The sequence below is a fragment of the Schistosoma haematobium genome, chromosome 1 (assembly GCF_000699445.3).
Source record: "Schistosoma haematobium chromosome 1, whole genome shotgun sequence".
Classification (NCBI taxonomy): domain Eukaryota; kingdom Metazoa; phylum Platyhelminthes; class Trematoda; order Strigeidida; family Schistosomatidae; genus Schistosoma; species Schistosoma haematobium.
This window is the reverse complement of record NC_067196.1, coordinates 7,580,969-7,596,030: the sequence shown is the minus strand read 5'-3', so window position 1 is coordinate 7,596,030 and position 15,062 is coordinate 7,580,969. Positions and strand designations below refer to the sequence as shown.

The following is a 15,062-nucleotide window of genomic DNA, read 5'->3' as shown; positions in this document are numbered from 1 at the left end:
TAAAATAGCAGTCAACATTTCTATATACGTATACTGAGAGAAATTTATTTATTCACTGTGACAATTATAGGATGACAAATTCCACACATACAAATAATAACTTCTCACTTGATAACTCTTCTCATGCTTTAATGTTCTGTTCATTTTTTTAGCTCTACAGATCTGGTAATAAAAGCTAATAAGGAACTACATGGAATTGTAATTTCTTATTGTGTTCGTGTTAGATGCTGGATTGGAATCAGGTAAATCACACATTGGTGTTAATAATTCTATCATTATTTATGTTAATCGCTTGCGCTAATTTTGAGGGATTACGGAACCACTTAGGACTGATGAACGGAAAAAGAGTCAGCAACACAACAACAAGAAAGCTAAGCTATTCTACTACACTCTAACGCTGATAACTAGAGGGGAAAGACTGAATTCAGCCGGGGAAATATATATATTCTACAGGCAGCCTGGAAGAACGAACGACAAATACACAACTCAAGCGTACATATATGATACAAAAGTATCCTTGAAAAACGTCACAAAACAACCTATTAAAAAGCAAAAGAATTAATCATATTTAAGGTCTTTCCAGGTGGCAAGAACAATTTAAAGGTTAAAAAATGAGTACTTTCGACGCGAATATGAGGACCCCAAATTTCTATAGTAAGATCACAAACATGAGAAGTTTACTCAGTGATTTCTGGGGATCTATCATCCCCAACAACTTGATGCATCATAACGTTTGCGAGAAAATGTATTAAACAATCTGATCAGTTAGTAACAAAAATACAAGAAGGTATATTATTAAGAACAATGGTATTATTGTTTAACTAAAAAACACGGAGAATAAATATATAAAAGTGGTTAGAAGATGAGGTTATAAATTAACACCACTGGATGCCAACTCAGTGGTCTAGAAGTTAAGTGAGACTGAAGGCCCTGAGTTCGAATCCTGTGATCGGAATCGTGGATGCGCACTGCTGAGGAGTAGCACAATTGGGCGAAACTGCCGTCCAGTACTTCCACGTTTTCAATGGTGGTCTAACATCAATCAGTTCATGATCTCAATTAAAAACTTAATAATCTCCACAACCGTATTCTGACAAATATAAGTTGTTTATCACGTGTATGTTTAATTGAAATATATACCAGAATATTTAATACGAATAGAATCAACGACATATCAAATGTTATGGCAGTGCTCTTAAATTTTGAAACTGAATCCAGAATTTCCTTTATTTTTAGTTTCTAGTTAGTAATTTGTACTTAACGTTGCAGCAGATAAACTATCAAAATAAATTACCAATTGTGATATTGTTAGTATCCGAAGTTTGTGGAGATTGTTTAATTTGTATTTGACATTGCAGATTGAGTGTAGGTAGGTAAACATTATTCAGTAGTGTTCAAAACTCTGAACTATTGAATGAAAGTTAACCCATTTATTTGAAGGTTAAATTTTCTTAATGGAACCTTAAGTTCATGGTTTTAATATCTGGCAGGGTTGCTGATGTTCACTGTTGAGGTGTTCTGTATATAGAAGAAACAATTGTTCAACGCATCATGATTTTCGCTGGTTGTTTAGCTAAAGCAGGCTCTTGATAAAACTTATCAATCATGGTCAAGAACTTATTGAATTTAGACAACCAGTGAAAACCTAGAGGTATCAGAAAGCTATTTCATCACAGAAGGAGACTCCTCAGCAGTCCACATATACAAATCTGAAATCGACAATTTAACTTACAATAAATATGTTATCCAACATATTTATTAGGTCTACGACTAATATTTTCCACACTAATGAACTGTTGTTGTAGACAATTTACTAACACAATTTATTCATTTAATACCTGAACAAAAACACTGGATTGATGCAAACGCATGTGTGTTTGATTATTGTTTTTTCCAATCCCTTCTAATAATAATCATCTGCTCACTAGTGACTGACTTCAAGAGACACTCCTTGAGTTCTAGTGAAAAACCGTGACCAGTGAAGTTCAACCAGGTCTGTTGTGAGATATCAGCTCACTGAAGACAATGGTGACGGTGGCGCAATTTCGTGGATTGGTTGAAGTTAGACATTAACACCGTTGGATACCGGCCGGCTCAGTGGTCTAGTTGGTTAAGCGCATGGCGCGAGACTGATAGGTCCTGGGTTCGAACCTCGCGGGGTGCGGGATCGTGGATGCGCACTGCTGTGGAGTCCCACACTAGGACAAAACGGCCGTCCAATGTCTTCAGGTTTTCGATGGTAGTCTAGCTTCACTTGACTCATGAATTCAACCACTGAAATTACTAAAATCTCCACAAAACTCCCTCTGATAGTAATTAAATTTTGAAATATTTTGGCATTTCACAAATTACTTATTCCACAAATTCACTTTCATAAAAGATTGTTAATTCTAGTTCTTCTTTATTCTTAATTATCTTTATTTAAAATATTTTGATAGAGTTTTGTTCTTTGAGCTAGATGGTTTGTGTTGTGACTTTAAGGTCCGGCTACTTACCAAGTAATTTATTCGCCAGTCGAAATATGACTTATTCACTCTTGTTCTGCACTAAACCAATGATGTTCGACCGGTCTGATCAGCGTAGCGTCCTTATTGATCCTTTGCTCGTCTAGCCCGTCCAGTTAACTCCAGAACATCTACAACAGCTTCCGCCGTGCGAATCTTTTATTTCAACCATACTTGGTTTATTTACTAGCCAAACAGACCACATCGCACCATAAAATAGGAAATAACATTTGCACACAATAAAGCCAAAAATTGGCTGTGAACGTGGGAGACCGTAATCAATAAACTCAGTATAACTTAAGAACAGCAAATAGCATAACAATAAATTATAGATCAAAATGAAGCTTATAATAAGGAAAATATAGATATACATAATCTAACTGCTGAATAGTTATACCATAAAATTATATAGATAATATTAGTCCATTAATAGGTCTCAGAAGTTATTCGTAATTTAATCTTCGCTAGGATATAACAGTTTGATCATGGAGCTTACATCGTTCTTCTGAACAACATTATCAGCACAAACTTTAGGTAGAAGTGAAATGTTCGAATTTCTCCACATATGGCTCACAGCTTGCTCTGTAGAACTCGATGTGGATTAGTTCTTGTTGACCTTTAATAATTCATAATGATTAACTCACAATCATGTGGCCTTATATAATTATAGTAATTATTTTGAAAAATAACAAAATGAATACTTAAAAACAAATTTACTTAGAAGTGTCACCTTATTTTCTTCTCACTGAAACCTAATAGAAAACAGTTCGTTTCATTTTTATGTAAATTTAATGAACAATTTTATCTTCAATAAACAATGATGAATTGTATTTTCATAGTTCATTTCATGAATTGAGTTGATCTAGACTACCATTGAAAATCTGGAAGCACTGAACGGCCGTTTCATCCTACCTAATGGTATGCATTCACCATCCAGCATGTGGGACTCAAACACAGGACCTTGGATCTCGCTTGCGAATTCTTGATCTCTAGACCACTGAGCCGGCATCCAACTGTGTCAATGTATAACTTCAATCAATCACTGGTCGGGTATAATTCTTCATTCCTTATCTGAGGTAGACAAATGTCTTCACCCTACACGAATTGGGCTCTGTTGGTTACGGCTCCTCACTTGAACTCCAGGGAATTCATCTTGAAGCTAGCCACTGGTGAGCACATAATTGTTATCGGTATGGGAATTTGTGGAGATCTTAGTATTTATGAAGTATTAAATTTAGATATTGACACTATTCGGTGCCGTCCTAGTGGTCTAGAGGTTAAATGTTCGCGCGCGAGTCTGAAGGTCCTGGAATTGAGTCTCATGTACGGGATCAGGAGTACACATTTCTAAGGAGTGTCATACTAGGACGAAACAGTCATCCAGTGCTCCCAGGTTTTCAATCGTAGTCTAGCTTTAATTGACTAATGGATTCATTCTTTGTAATTATGATCTGAAAGTATTACGAATGATCAGAATTTAACTTAATCAAACAAATTCATACGATTTGTTTCAAGTTATTGTTTCTTTCTCTTTGCCTTGATTAATTCATAATTAAAGTATATGTGCATTTTTCTGATTAGCTTATACATTCTCATCTCTTTTCTTGTGTACTTCGCTAGCCGATGTTCGTTGTACATTCCATTCTTATTGATGCAACCGGAGAAAGAGTCTGAAGAAGAGGATAATCATGTAAATTGTACAAATAATCATACTCTACATGTGGATATCGTTCAAATTCATGTAAATCCAATAAGTGTATTATTTTTTTTTCTTATAAACAGCAACCTGTGAATTAGCATTGAAATTCAAAAAACTTCGATTATGATTGGTTGGTTATGAAGTTAGGTTGAAGAAAATTCCTTTACAGACGATTAGCAATATTCTAGAATATTGTGGAATATGGAAGAGAAAGTAACTTGATTTGACAGGCATAGTTACACGAATAATAACTCAAATGCTTTTGGAGATCGCGAACCAATATAAGTTGAACAGCTAATGAAAATCTGAAAGCTGTGGATAGTCGCTTGATCTTACTATGACACTCTTTAAACTAGGTCCTACCAAAAGTTGAGTAAATTTAGCAAAATATTACGGTTTAATTAAAATGTCGACTTATGTTTATTGTTTCTATTAAGTAAAAGTAATGGATTTAAGTTAAAAATCTCCAATAATGACTCTGATTTGTTGATGAGACTATAATTTATGGACAACCTTTGAGCGACACTAGACTGACTGTGAGAGTGTCTACCTAATAAATAGAACCAAATGAGAGTTATAAACCTGTGTGAGGAATTATAGTTATAATTTACAGTTGAAGATGATTGTTAGAAATTTGGATGTAGGGTTTTCATCACGGACTATTTATCCAAATCGATGAGTAAATTTCGCGCCAAAATCCGATACCTGTTATCTTATACGTGATTGTTCCGTCCATAAATTATAGTCTCGCCGATTTGTCAAATGACATTAAATCATTAACTGTTATAAGATAATTAATTAACACTGATTACCACCACCTCAGTAACACCAGACCGTTATTGCTACCTTGACGTGGTGGTCAGGCTTGCCAATCGTGATGAACCAATTGAGCTATGCTGGCTGAAACAATCGTTCCTCAAGGTCCTACCATGCCAGACAGGTCGGTTGAAGAGTAGCAAGACTAAAAGCAACAAACTCAAGGTCCGATGGCGAAGTCGTACTTCTGACTTTACAGAGGTGTGACGGCAATAAGGTGTTTTTTTCAGACAACTAACATAACAGTGATGTTGTCTTCCCACAAAGAGGTGTGGGGTTAGAAAAGGTCGACCCTAAAAATGCACACCTCGACTTATCCCATAGATATCCGTCTCCGGCGGTAAGGTCTCAGCAAGTACGGAGGTAACACGAAAATTACTCACAAAAAGGTCGTGTGTGACTGACCACAAGCAGTTGTCCCTTTGGCACTACAGTCACGCTCTCGGGTCTCTAAGACCGCCTTAAATCCAATTTCCTTTTCAGGTACCTCCAGAAGACCTCAATAACAATTAGTTAGCTAAGGGTTATATTTCCAAAAACAACAAATCTGAGTTATTAATAAAATAACACTTATGATATTTCATGTTTTGCGTGAGTTGGTTAGACCATTAAAAACAGTTAATGACAAACAAAAATACATTACAATCACTATTTTCATCCATTATAATGTAAATCATAATAAGATTTGTATTTACAATTTATAAATCACGTATACAAAACAGTTGAACTCAGCTGAATTTAACACCTTCAATCAAGAATCATTAGGGATCAAACTTTTCATACTGTCAGTTCAATCACTAAATATGATAGAAAGTTTATTCATTTCGTCCATATTTAACATGATAAATACCCTGATTATTTAAGTAGTAAATACTTTTGTAGAATAAATTGGGTCTACTATAAAAGAACCCTATACGTGTAAATAGTATGGATACGGATCATTTAGTGAATGATGACACACAGTCTTTTGAGTGATAAATAAACAAAAAAGAAAACTAGTTAAGTAACAATCTATTTTTATCTCAAATCCAACTTATATATCTAAAAAAAGACATTTTAGTTCACTTAGGATTGATATGGTGATCGATTTACTTACATTTTCTCTATTTTTTCCTCCCTGTTGTCCAAGTAAGTTTTTAGTTGCTTTTTTATTTATTTCAATAGTTGAGGTCATGATTCAACTGAAATTAGACCACCATAGAAAACCTGTCCTATTGTGGGACTCCTCAGCAATGTGTATCCACAGTCCCCTCCTCGGATTCCGACGCGGGACCTATGGGTCGGCGCGCGCGGGCGCTTAACCACTTGACCACTGAGCTAGCATCCAATGGTGTTCGTATATAACCATTGCCTTCAGTGAGTTATTATCTGACAACAGATCCTGTTGAACTCCACTGGTCACTACTTCTCACTAAAACTCCCGGATATACCTCTTGAAGCCAGTCACTAGTGAGTAGATATTGATTAGTATCAAAAGAGGGTTTTGTGAAGATTGTAGTAATTTAAATAGTTAAGATAATGAATCAACTGAAGCTAGATCACCATTTATTTCATCTATAACTTATTATAAATGAGTTTTATAAAGAGAATTACTTCATATAAGACTTTATAGCGTGATTTTATCTCATTTATCTAATCCATTCTAATAAAATTTCATTTTATCCAATGATTATTTATTTCTTCCATGGAAACAAACATCATTTGAAATTGTTTATCTATTGTGTTTGTTTGTTTTATTGGTCGTAAACATTAAAGCCATTTCACATTTTGAATACATTTGCTTTCTGTATAAAATGAACAAATTACCTAGTTATTTATTCTCTCAGTAGTATATATACTCTTGAAATGTTTATATTCAATCAAGTATTCTATAGTGATTAAGTTAATTAGTGACTCAAAATCTAACTCCAATAATATTATACAAATGATTGTTATTGAAGTATACATATCATCAATCCTCCCTATACTATCATCGACTTAACTCGCGCTAATGAATAAGTCAAATACGAGAATGGATTTTTGAATGCGTATATTTTGTACACTCATTGATCTAGACAGTAAAAATCAGAGGAACGAAACGAGAAGAGAGTGAAGTAAAATGACGCGCAATAGAGAAGGCATGTGAGCCAACTCCATTTAATCAAGCGTTAATCAATATTTATAGCCAAATAAAAATATGTTACAGACATCTGGTGAATAAGATAAGAAGTGTACACACATACGCTTACATCAAAACAGTTAAGGTTGATAAGTGAATAATGAACAAGATTCAAACGTGACTCAAGTAGAATGAATACATTAGTCTTTCCGAAAGTTAAAATAAGGTATATGGGCTTAACATAATAATCAACACTACACTCTGAGAACCAAGGAGAACATAGTAAATCTCTTTTTATTATTAATGCTTGAATTCATGAGTTCATTTAAGCTAGATCACCATTGATAACTTGGAAGCACTGAACAGCTTTTTCGTCCTAGTATGAGACCCCTTAGCAATGCTCATTCATGGTTCCACATGTGACACTTGAATTTAGGACGTTCGATTTTGCGCGCGCGAAACGCTTAACTTCTAGACCTCTCATTATACAACTCATATATATATTCCTAACAGTTATTGAGATCTATCTAAAAATCCGAGATCGAGTACAGGATCATTCAATTACCTCTTCAAATAAATATAAATACCACTTATTTTTTTTACTCGCTACGTAGATGATTTCAGTTTAAAGTGAAATAATCTAATAGATTATATTGTTACCGAAAATAATTAACCCTTTAATTACCATTCATCGAACACTAGCTTATGACAGATTTCAGAGTTGAAACATCCGTAGATTTGATGGTTGTAGTTTCGTAGATGTTCTTCAGTTCAGAAAATTTTAAAATGGAAAAGATAATGGAACAGCTTGCAGACCTCCACATTTACTTTTATGATAAGAAGTGATACACATATTTAGTTATTCTACTGAATACTACGGTCAACGAGTAGAAGAATAATGGATATTCTTATGTTTAAATTAACCACTGTATCAAATGGATTAATTTATTAAACTGATGATAAGCTTTCTCAATAAATTATCCAGAGAAAGGGTATCTAATTTACCTATCTTTGGATCAAATACTATTGTTCATTCGATCGAAACGCAATAAACAACGTACAAAAAAACATGTACTTTAGTCTTTTATATTTAAAGCTGTTGACTAACAATGATGCATCATCACAATACAAGCATTCAGTAAGTCATGTAGATTAAGCAAAGATGGGTAGCGGCTAACAGTGGAATCCAGGATGCGCGTTTCATCCTATTCGGGACTCATAGTATGCACATATGCTAATAAGAGAGAGACTGATTAATTGCAGTACTAAGCATCAATGAGAAGATTCAAATAAAGCAATACCAAGTGAACTACTTAGATTGTTTTAAAAGTTTGTTCAGTTAAGTATTTAAATGATTCTAATTCTCATAGAGTTCTAACAAGTCAGACTTTTTAAACCGTTGAATTCATTCTTCAATGTAAACTAGACCATCATTGAAAACCTGAAAACACTGAATAATCTTTTCATCCTAGTACTGGACTGTACAGTAGTACACATCCACAATCTTACACTTGAAACTCGAACCTAAAATCTTTAATCTCATATGTAAACATTTAATCTCTAAACCATTATTAAAATCAATAATCTAGCTTAGATTAACTCATGAATTCATTTGTTAAAATTATTATCATCTCCACAAATTCTCATTCTAATAAATTAAACTTTATATATTCACAAGGATTAGTATAAATTATCGCACAAAGTATAACATAAAACAGTTTAGAAGTCGACTGAACCTTTCTATATTGTTCCTGTAGATTTTACATTCCATTATATGATCAACTATAAAGTTTTGTTGTGTATTATCTTCAGTTCAATCGTATATAATTTTATTGATTTATTTATTATATTCAATGAATTATTTAATGTTTCATTACTTATTTTAGCCTCCAGAATTAAAAGTGAATAATAATGAATTAGTGGAAGCATCAAATGACAACAATAAAGAGTATAGTGTATAATGAAGAATTGAATAATTGAATATATATATGACTTCATAAATATTCATTGATGTATTTGTAAACAGTTTGTCAATTGGATTGGTCTGTGTTAACTTTGTGTTTTGTTTTGTTTTGGTTATTCTATTCTTTTTAAAAGGATAATACTGTTGTGTTTTTGTTTTCTGTTTTATTATTATTATTATTATTATTATTATTATTATATTGATGATATTTCATGTTAATACAATGTTTCTAGTCAGTTCATGAACTGGATCACAACTACTGATGTTCTATATATACATACGGTGATCACTTTCAGCTATTATTCGTATTCAATAAATGTATAATAAATGAATTGTATTGTATTTTATACTTATTACATCTATAGAACAGATTGAATGTTTATTTTCATTTGTATAATGAAATCTTGCGTAGTGGTTGGTTTGCAATATAAACCTTAAATTTTGTATACTGTTCGTCCTGATAACTGTCACTATAAAACGAATGCTTACTTACTTACTTAGGCCTGTTACTCCTGATGGAGCATAGGCCACCAACTAGTATTCTCTAATCCACTCTGTCCTGGGACTTCTTTTCTAGTTCCATCCAATTCTTGTTCATTTTTCTTATGTCTATCTCCATTTGCCGGCGTAATGTGTTCTTTGATATTCCTCGTTTCCTTTGGATTTGAAGATTCCATGTGATGGCTTGTCTTGTGACGCAGTTGGTTGCTTTACTCAATGTATGTCCTGTCTACTTCCAGCGCTTCTTCATGATTTCTTCCTCCGTTGGTATGTGGTAGATTTTTGTTAATAATGTCCGGTCAACGGATCCGAAGTACTTTGCGTAGACAACTAATAATAAATAGATAAATATTAGTAGCTTAAATGATTCGATGATTCATACATTTCACTATATATATATGCATTTTAGTCTTGTTCGTTCACTCACTTTTCGGCACTACTCTTTCATGTTTACTTAACGCACCTGTAATTTCGATGATCTGTGCGTGGTACAATAATAAACGTAATCAACACTTCATATTTACCTTCTGATTAATATACCGTTGAGGCATTCGTTCTGGCTAACGCAAGCTAAAGATTTTATGTAGATTTATTTCAAGTTAGCTTATTTAAACGAGCAGCATAGTTTTTTTATTTTCTATCCTAGTCATAATCAGTCGCAAGCCAACAAGATGCTCGACAAGCCAGTGATTTGATTTTTCTTCTGCTTCTATATGGGTACCTAATTGCTGTGGAAATAATTATCCTGTAACTAAGGCACAAAAATCTCAAGATTTACTAAAATACCCGTTCTACCTTGTGAAACTCAGGAAACCTACGTTTGCATTGACGATTCTGACGTTTTTTCACTACACTCATGACGCTTCTAAACTAACGAAGAGTATCTTTTACATTTTATATTCTGTCGTCATGCAACAGTTGAACAAGCGGACAGTCTCTATCAACTGATGATCTTTTGAACTGTAAAATACTTCTTATTCTATCCTCGTGTTGTTTTTTTAGTACAAACTACTAGAAATTATGTCCAAAAGTGAAAACAGTAGTTGGTAAAAGTTAATAATAAACCTGGAACAAAACTAAAGAGCTTAAACCTATGGTCTTAGTGTTGAGACAGTCGCGAGTGACACTGCTTAAACAGATGGGATTCGGTTATCCAACCAGGTCTAAACCTCTTGAAATCTACACTGTAATCCAGGAAGTTGATGGAATTGACACTTCAGTGGATATATGACAACATCACGAAGATGTCTAAGTAAATCTAAATGGTGTTCACTATGTAACTCAGTGTTCCCAGCATGAACTACAGTGTCATTTTAATATGCTCCGACAACATCAAGACCCGTTAGAATCTAATTTATGACCTCCTGGGGTATTGCAGACGAAATACATAATTCAAACCATAAGAATTTGTAACTGAATAGCCCAAGTAGTAATTAGTTCATCAGAGATTTCATGCAGTGGAATTCGCAAGCATGTACCTTTCAGGTCTGCTTTATGTGGAGAATTTGACCTTTATAATATAAATAGTAACTTTTCAATCTTTTTATGTGTACAAGTTAGCTGACATAGCTACGTATTAAGCGTTTAGTGGTACAACATTTGGCTTTGTGTAGAGAATTTAAATTTTATCGACCAGATCTGCCGTCGTCTCTGAGCCTTAAGGAAGTAGACTAATCAAAAAGTTTCCAGCCATTTCAACAGTTTTATTTCTGCTATCCTCACTTATTCAACATAGCATGATGAGGCAAATACATTCGTGTGTAGTAACTAAGCCCTGAACCCCGAAAGTCCGACCTCAAACCTTGATTAGACGTCCGCAGATTTGCATGTCTGTATCTTTCCCAAACTCCTTAATCAATGTCTGGTTAAGTGGTATTTACTGGCAACCTTTGTAGGTATCACTGACATGGTTGAAGATTGGGTGGAAAGTTCATAATAAATATATATTCTTGCGATGTCCTGATGAGCAGAAAACCGTATTTCCGCCCCACTTTAATGTCCTAATAGATTCCAAGTCATTCATATACAACAATTTGTCAGAAGAATGGGAATCAGCAGGCTCATACTTATATATGTATATATTCTTTAACATTTCCATAGGATCATTGATTAAGAGGTCTCACGATCCTTCTGTTACACTTTTTACAATATGCTGATCATAAGTTAACCCAAAGCACCAGTTTCTGATGGTGTAAGTACTTTTTCAACCAACCTTTGTTCTAAGACCCAATGAGCTTCAAGGATGTCCTACTCGATTAGTAGAGTAACGTCGCTGCCTTCTAACTCTGATCAACAAAAATTAGATTAGAGCAAACCTAAACGTTCTCCTTCTCAGGCCTTCTTGATTTATGAAGCTGTGAGTTTCTTACTATAACAGTTTACTCGACGTATAAACATTAATTTCCGTCTTATTAACAGACCTCAAAGTCTTTGCTTGTCAGCTGATTAACTTATTTCAGCTTGATGTAAATCGTCCCACTTTTAATGACGATCCTAAAAGTCTTTAAGTGTTTAATGTGACTAGAGTGAGATATGGATAAGTAACTAGACTAGACAGGGATTAGACTCAGACCTACGCTCTTTTTTGGCGACTCTATATAGTTGCAATAACTTGCTTACAAATTTATGCGGCAGTGGATGGTGCTATTTCTGATAAATCGCGATATTATACGCAAATGAGAATTACAATTTTATCCTCTATGGCCCGTTCCAACACAGAGAAACTAGAGCTTTTTTTACATCACTTTAGACCACTAATAGCTAACCGCAAGATCATAGCATCAGGAATAATCCTCACTCACATGATTGTTTCCTCATTTTACACATTTAACTTGTTTACATCCATAGTAGACAGCAGCTGCTGCGTGCAACAGGCTACTTTGCTGAAAGCTCGTTTACTACTTGCAGCAATTCGTTCAAATCTACTGAGTATTATTACAGCACTAGTGAGTTAACTCAGAAATTATGGATAGCCGATCACCTATTATCAAACATCTGTCTATCTCATCCCTTCGATCATTAACTCCAGTGGCTGCTATCCTACTTAACTTTATAAGGTCCAGATTAAAGTCTACTGAATAAATCATTTGCATAGATTCTATAGAACAACTCTTTATTTAACTGTTAGCTTAGAGGAGACTTTTGCGTCATCGTGTTCTGCACTATTACATTTTGTCAAGTTTCTCAACAATCTCCGGGCCATTTGGTGTACCGTCTACGATGACCAGACGATGGTGGGAGTATGATTCGTTTTTCTACAGCACCTGAAGACTTTCTTCTACAATAATGTACTAGGAATAGAAGTCGATGGCTGTCATATTTCGACAGACGAACTTCCAATACTTTGTTGGTCGGCCATCAATATTACGTTGTTTTGCTTTTGGGAAATTAAGACCCATATTTAAGGATGACATACCTACCCCTATCTTCTTTCGTTCTAGTATTTCTGGAGTCAGCTTGTCTCTAGGATCATGAGAGTGGCTAATAAAACTGCGAACATACCCATAAAGTTTGTCATCACAGTCGGAAGCAGAGGGCGCTTCAGAACTCATATTCTCTTTTGTCTTCTGTGGTCAACTCTTTCTAAAGGTTTGATAATTTTTTCCTCTATCTGTACTGAGAAAATATCTTGCAGCATGACTGGCTACATTTCTTCTTGATTCAGCACCGCATTTGTGACACAATTCATAATCCACTTCACTAGTATTGGCCTGTAGATAATAACAGCTCAATTGAGAACTACAATGACCGAAATTCCAATAGTTGATCTGATTGAGGACAATCAACTACGCGAAGTAAGTATAATTTGGCATGATTCTTCCGTATATTGCACAAAGCTTTTTAGAGTCACTTGTATTAAATTGATCGATGCACGAACTATATGTTTAATTCGACCCGTTCTCAGTTGGTGAGCGAAAAAAATTATATCGAAGGTGCAAAGTGACTCATACAATACAGCTTGTGTCATGTAGTCAACGGTGTTTTTGGCAATAAATAGTGTAATGGATGGAAAAGAAGTGTTTCGTGCCTGAGAATTCCAAACAAAAAATAATCAAATATCTAACTGCAAATGTTGGAGAAGTCTTTTCCATCTGACGGTCGGATGTCAAATATCAGTGACCAAACCACAGAGCATTAGAGTTTTGTCAAACATGAACTCACTGTCAGTAGTCCGAGTATTATATGCCGACAAAATTTAACAAGGGTAAATTTTGACTTAAAACAGGTAATAAGTCCGAGACAAGTAGGAATGTAAAATGCAAAAGATAGTTGTTAGAGCACTCCATAGAAGTTGGTGTACAAGACAAAGTAGAGGGTGAAGAAATGTCAATAATATGTGATAAAGCGCTTTGGAAGAACTTTATGAGTATTTCTTTCGTTACATAATATGTGAGACGTTTTAGAGTCACCACAATATTTTTTTAAGCGTACAGACTATTGAGTAGGAACCTATGTTGTCAGATAAAGGTTCTGATAAAGATAATTTATTGTTGGATAGCATCACAAATCTTTTTATAAATCAGGAGTTTGTTGTGTCGTAATTTTCGAGGGATTTTCAGCTGTCACCCTAGAATTGATTCACTCGAGTTACAACTTTATAGATGGCGTTTCAGAATCTATTAGTTCACACAAGCACTTCACTCGCTTACCCAATATTTGAAGATGGCTAAGTAATCAATGCACTGAATATCAGAACGTTTAATCCGATCCGCACCTCAAATCGTTCTAAAAAATGTCAGGAAGTGGACGGAAATGGTTTCATTATAGTTCTAAACGACAGGACATATTTTCGTGTGAGTGACTAGTTTGGAGAGAGCCTAAACCTTGCACCGATGAAAGCAAGTATCGTTAAGATCCGGAATAAATTGCCACCAGGTCATCGAACTATCGATCTCGAGAATCATTAGGTACATCGTGTTCTTTTCGTTGCTACTGTACAATCTAGGAATTTCTAAGCTGATAAGAATGGAAGATATAGAACAATGCCATGAAAACTAGACTTCAGCGTGAATACATCTTATATCCGGACGAATAATAAATGAATGTTAACTTCTAGGAATTATTTACGAATTATCATTACATATATTTTTATTGGATAACTATTATGTAACTGTATTATATGTATATTCATATTCCCTCTATCATAATCTTCCATTTGACCTATTGCCTATGGTTATACGATTTATCATTCTTAACTTATTCCCAATTTATTAGTTACAGTTTCCCACGCTCACAGTCGATCTTGTATGATTCTTACTTTTTTATTTTACGGTACGATGCAGTTTGATTTGCCTGTATGTAAACTATGCATGTCTGAAATGTACTATTCATGCAGTGGAGGCTGAGATTGCTTTTTGGATTAAACAGGCAGGGCTAGGTGTGTAGGGCCGATGAGGATTCAGAGTTGACGCATGGCTTCTAGTACTGTTTTGATGTATCATTGGTTTAGCACAAGAAAAATGTCATATAAATTGATGTCCT

The 15,062-nt window shown here is 34.5% G+C and overlaps 1 protein-coding gene across 1 annotated transcript in view; it reads left to right on the top strand.

The window, feature by feature from the left end:
* The window catches only part of ARRB1_6 (Beta-arrestin-1), a 94,693-nt gene extending 85,281 nt beyond the window's left edge, over positions 1 to 9,412 (top strand). The window contains exons 11-13 of the mRNA XM_051218376.1: positions 153 to 242; positions 4,125 to 4,245; positions 9,004 to 9,412. Coding sequence (XP_051073045.1) covers positions 153 to 242; positions 4,125 to 4,245; positions 9,004 to 9,078 — 286 coding nt within the window. The 3' untranslated portion in view covers positions 9,079 to 9,412. The remainder of the gene's footprint in view (positions 1 to 152; positions 243 to 4,124; positions 4,246 to 9,003) is intronic.
* The last annotated feature ends 5,650 nt before the right edge of the window (positions 9,413 to 15,062 follow it).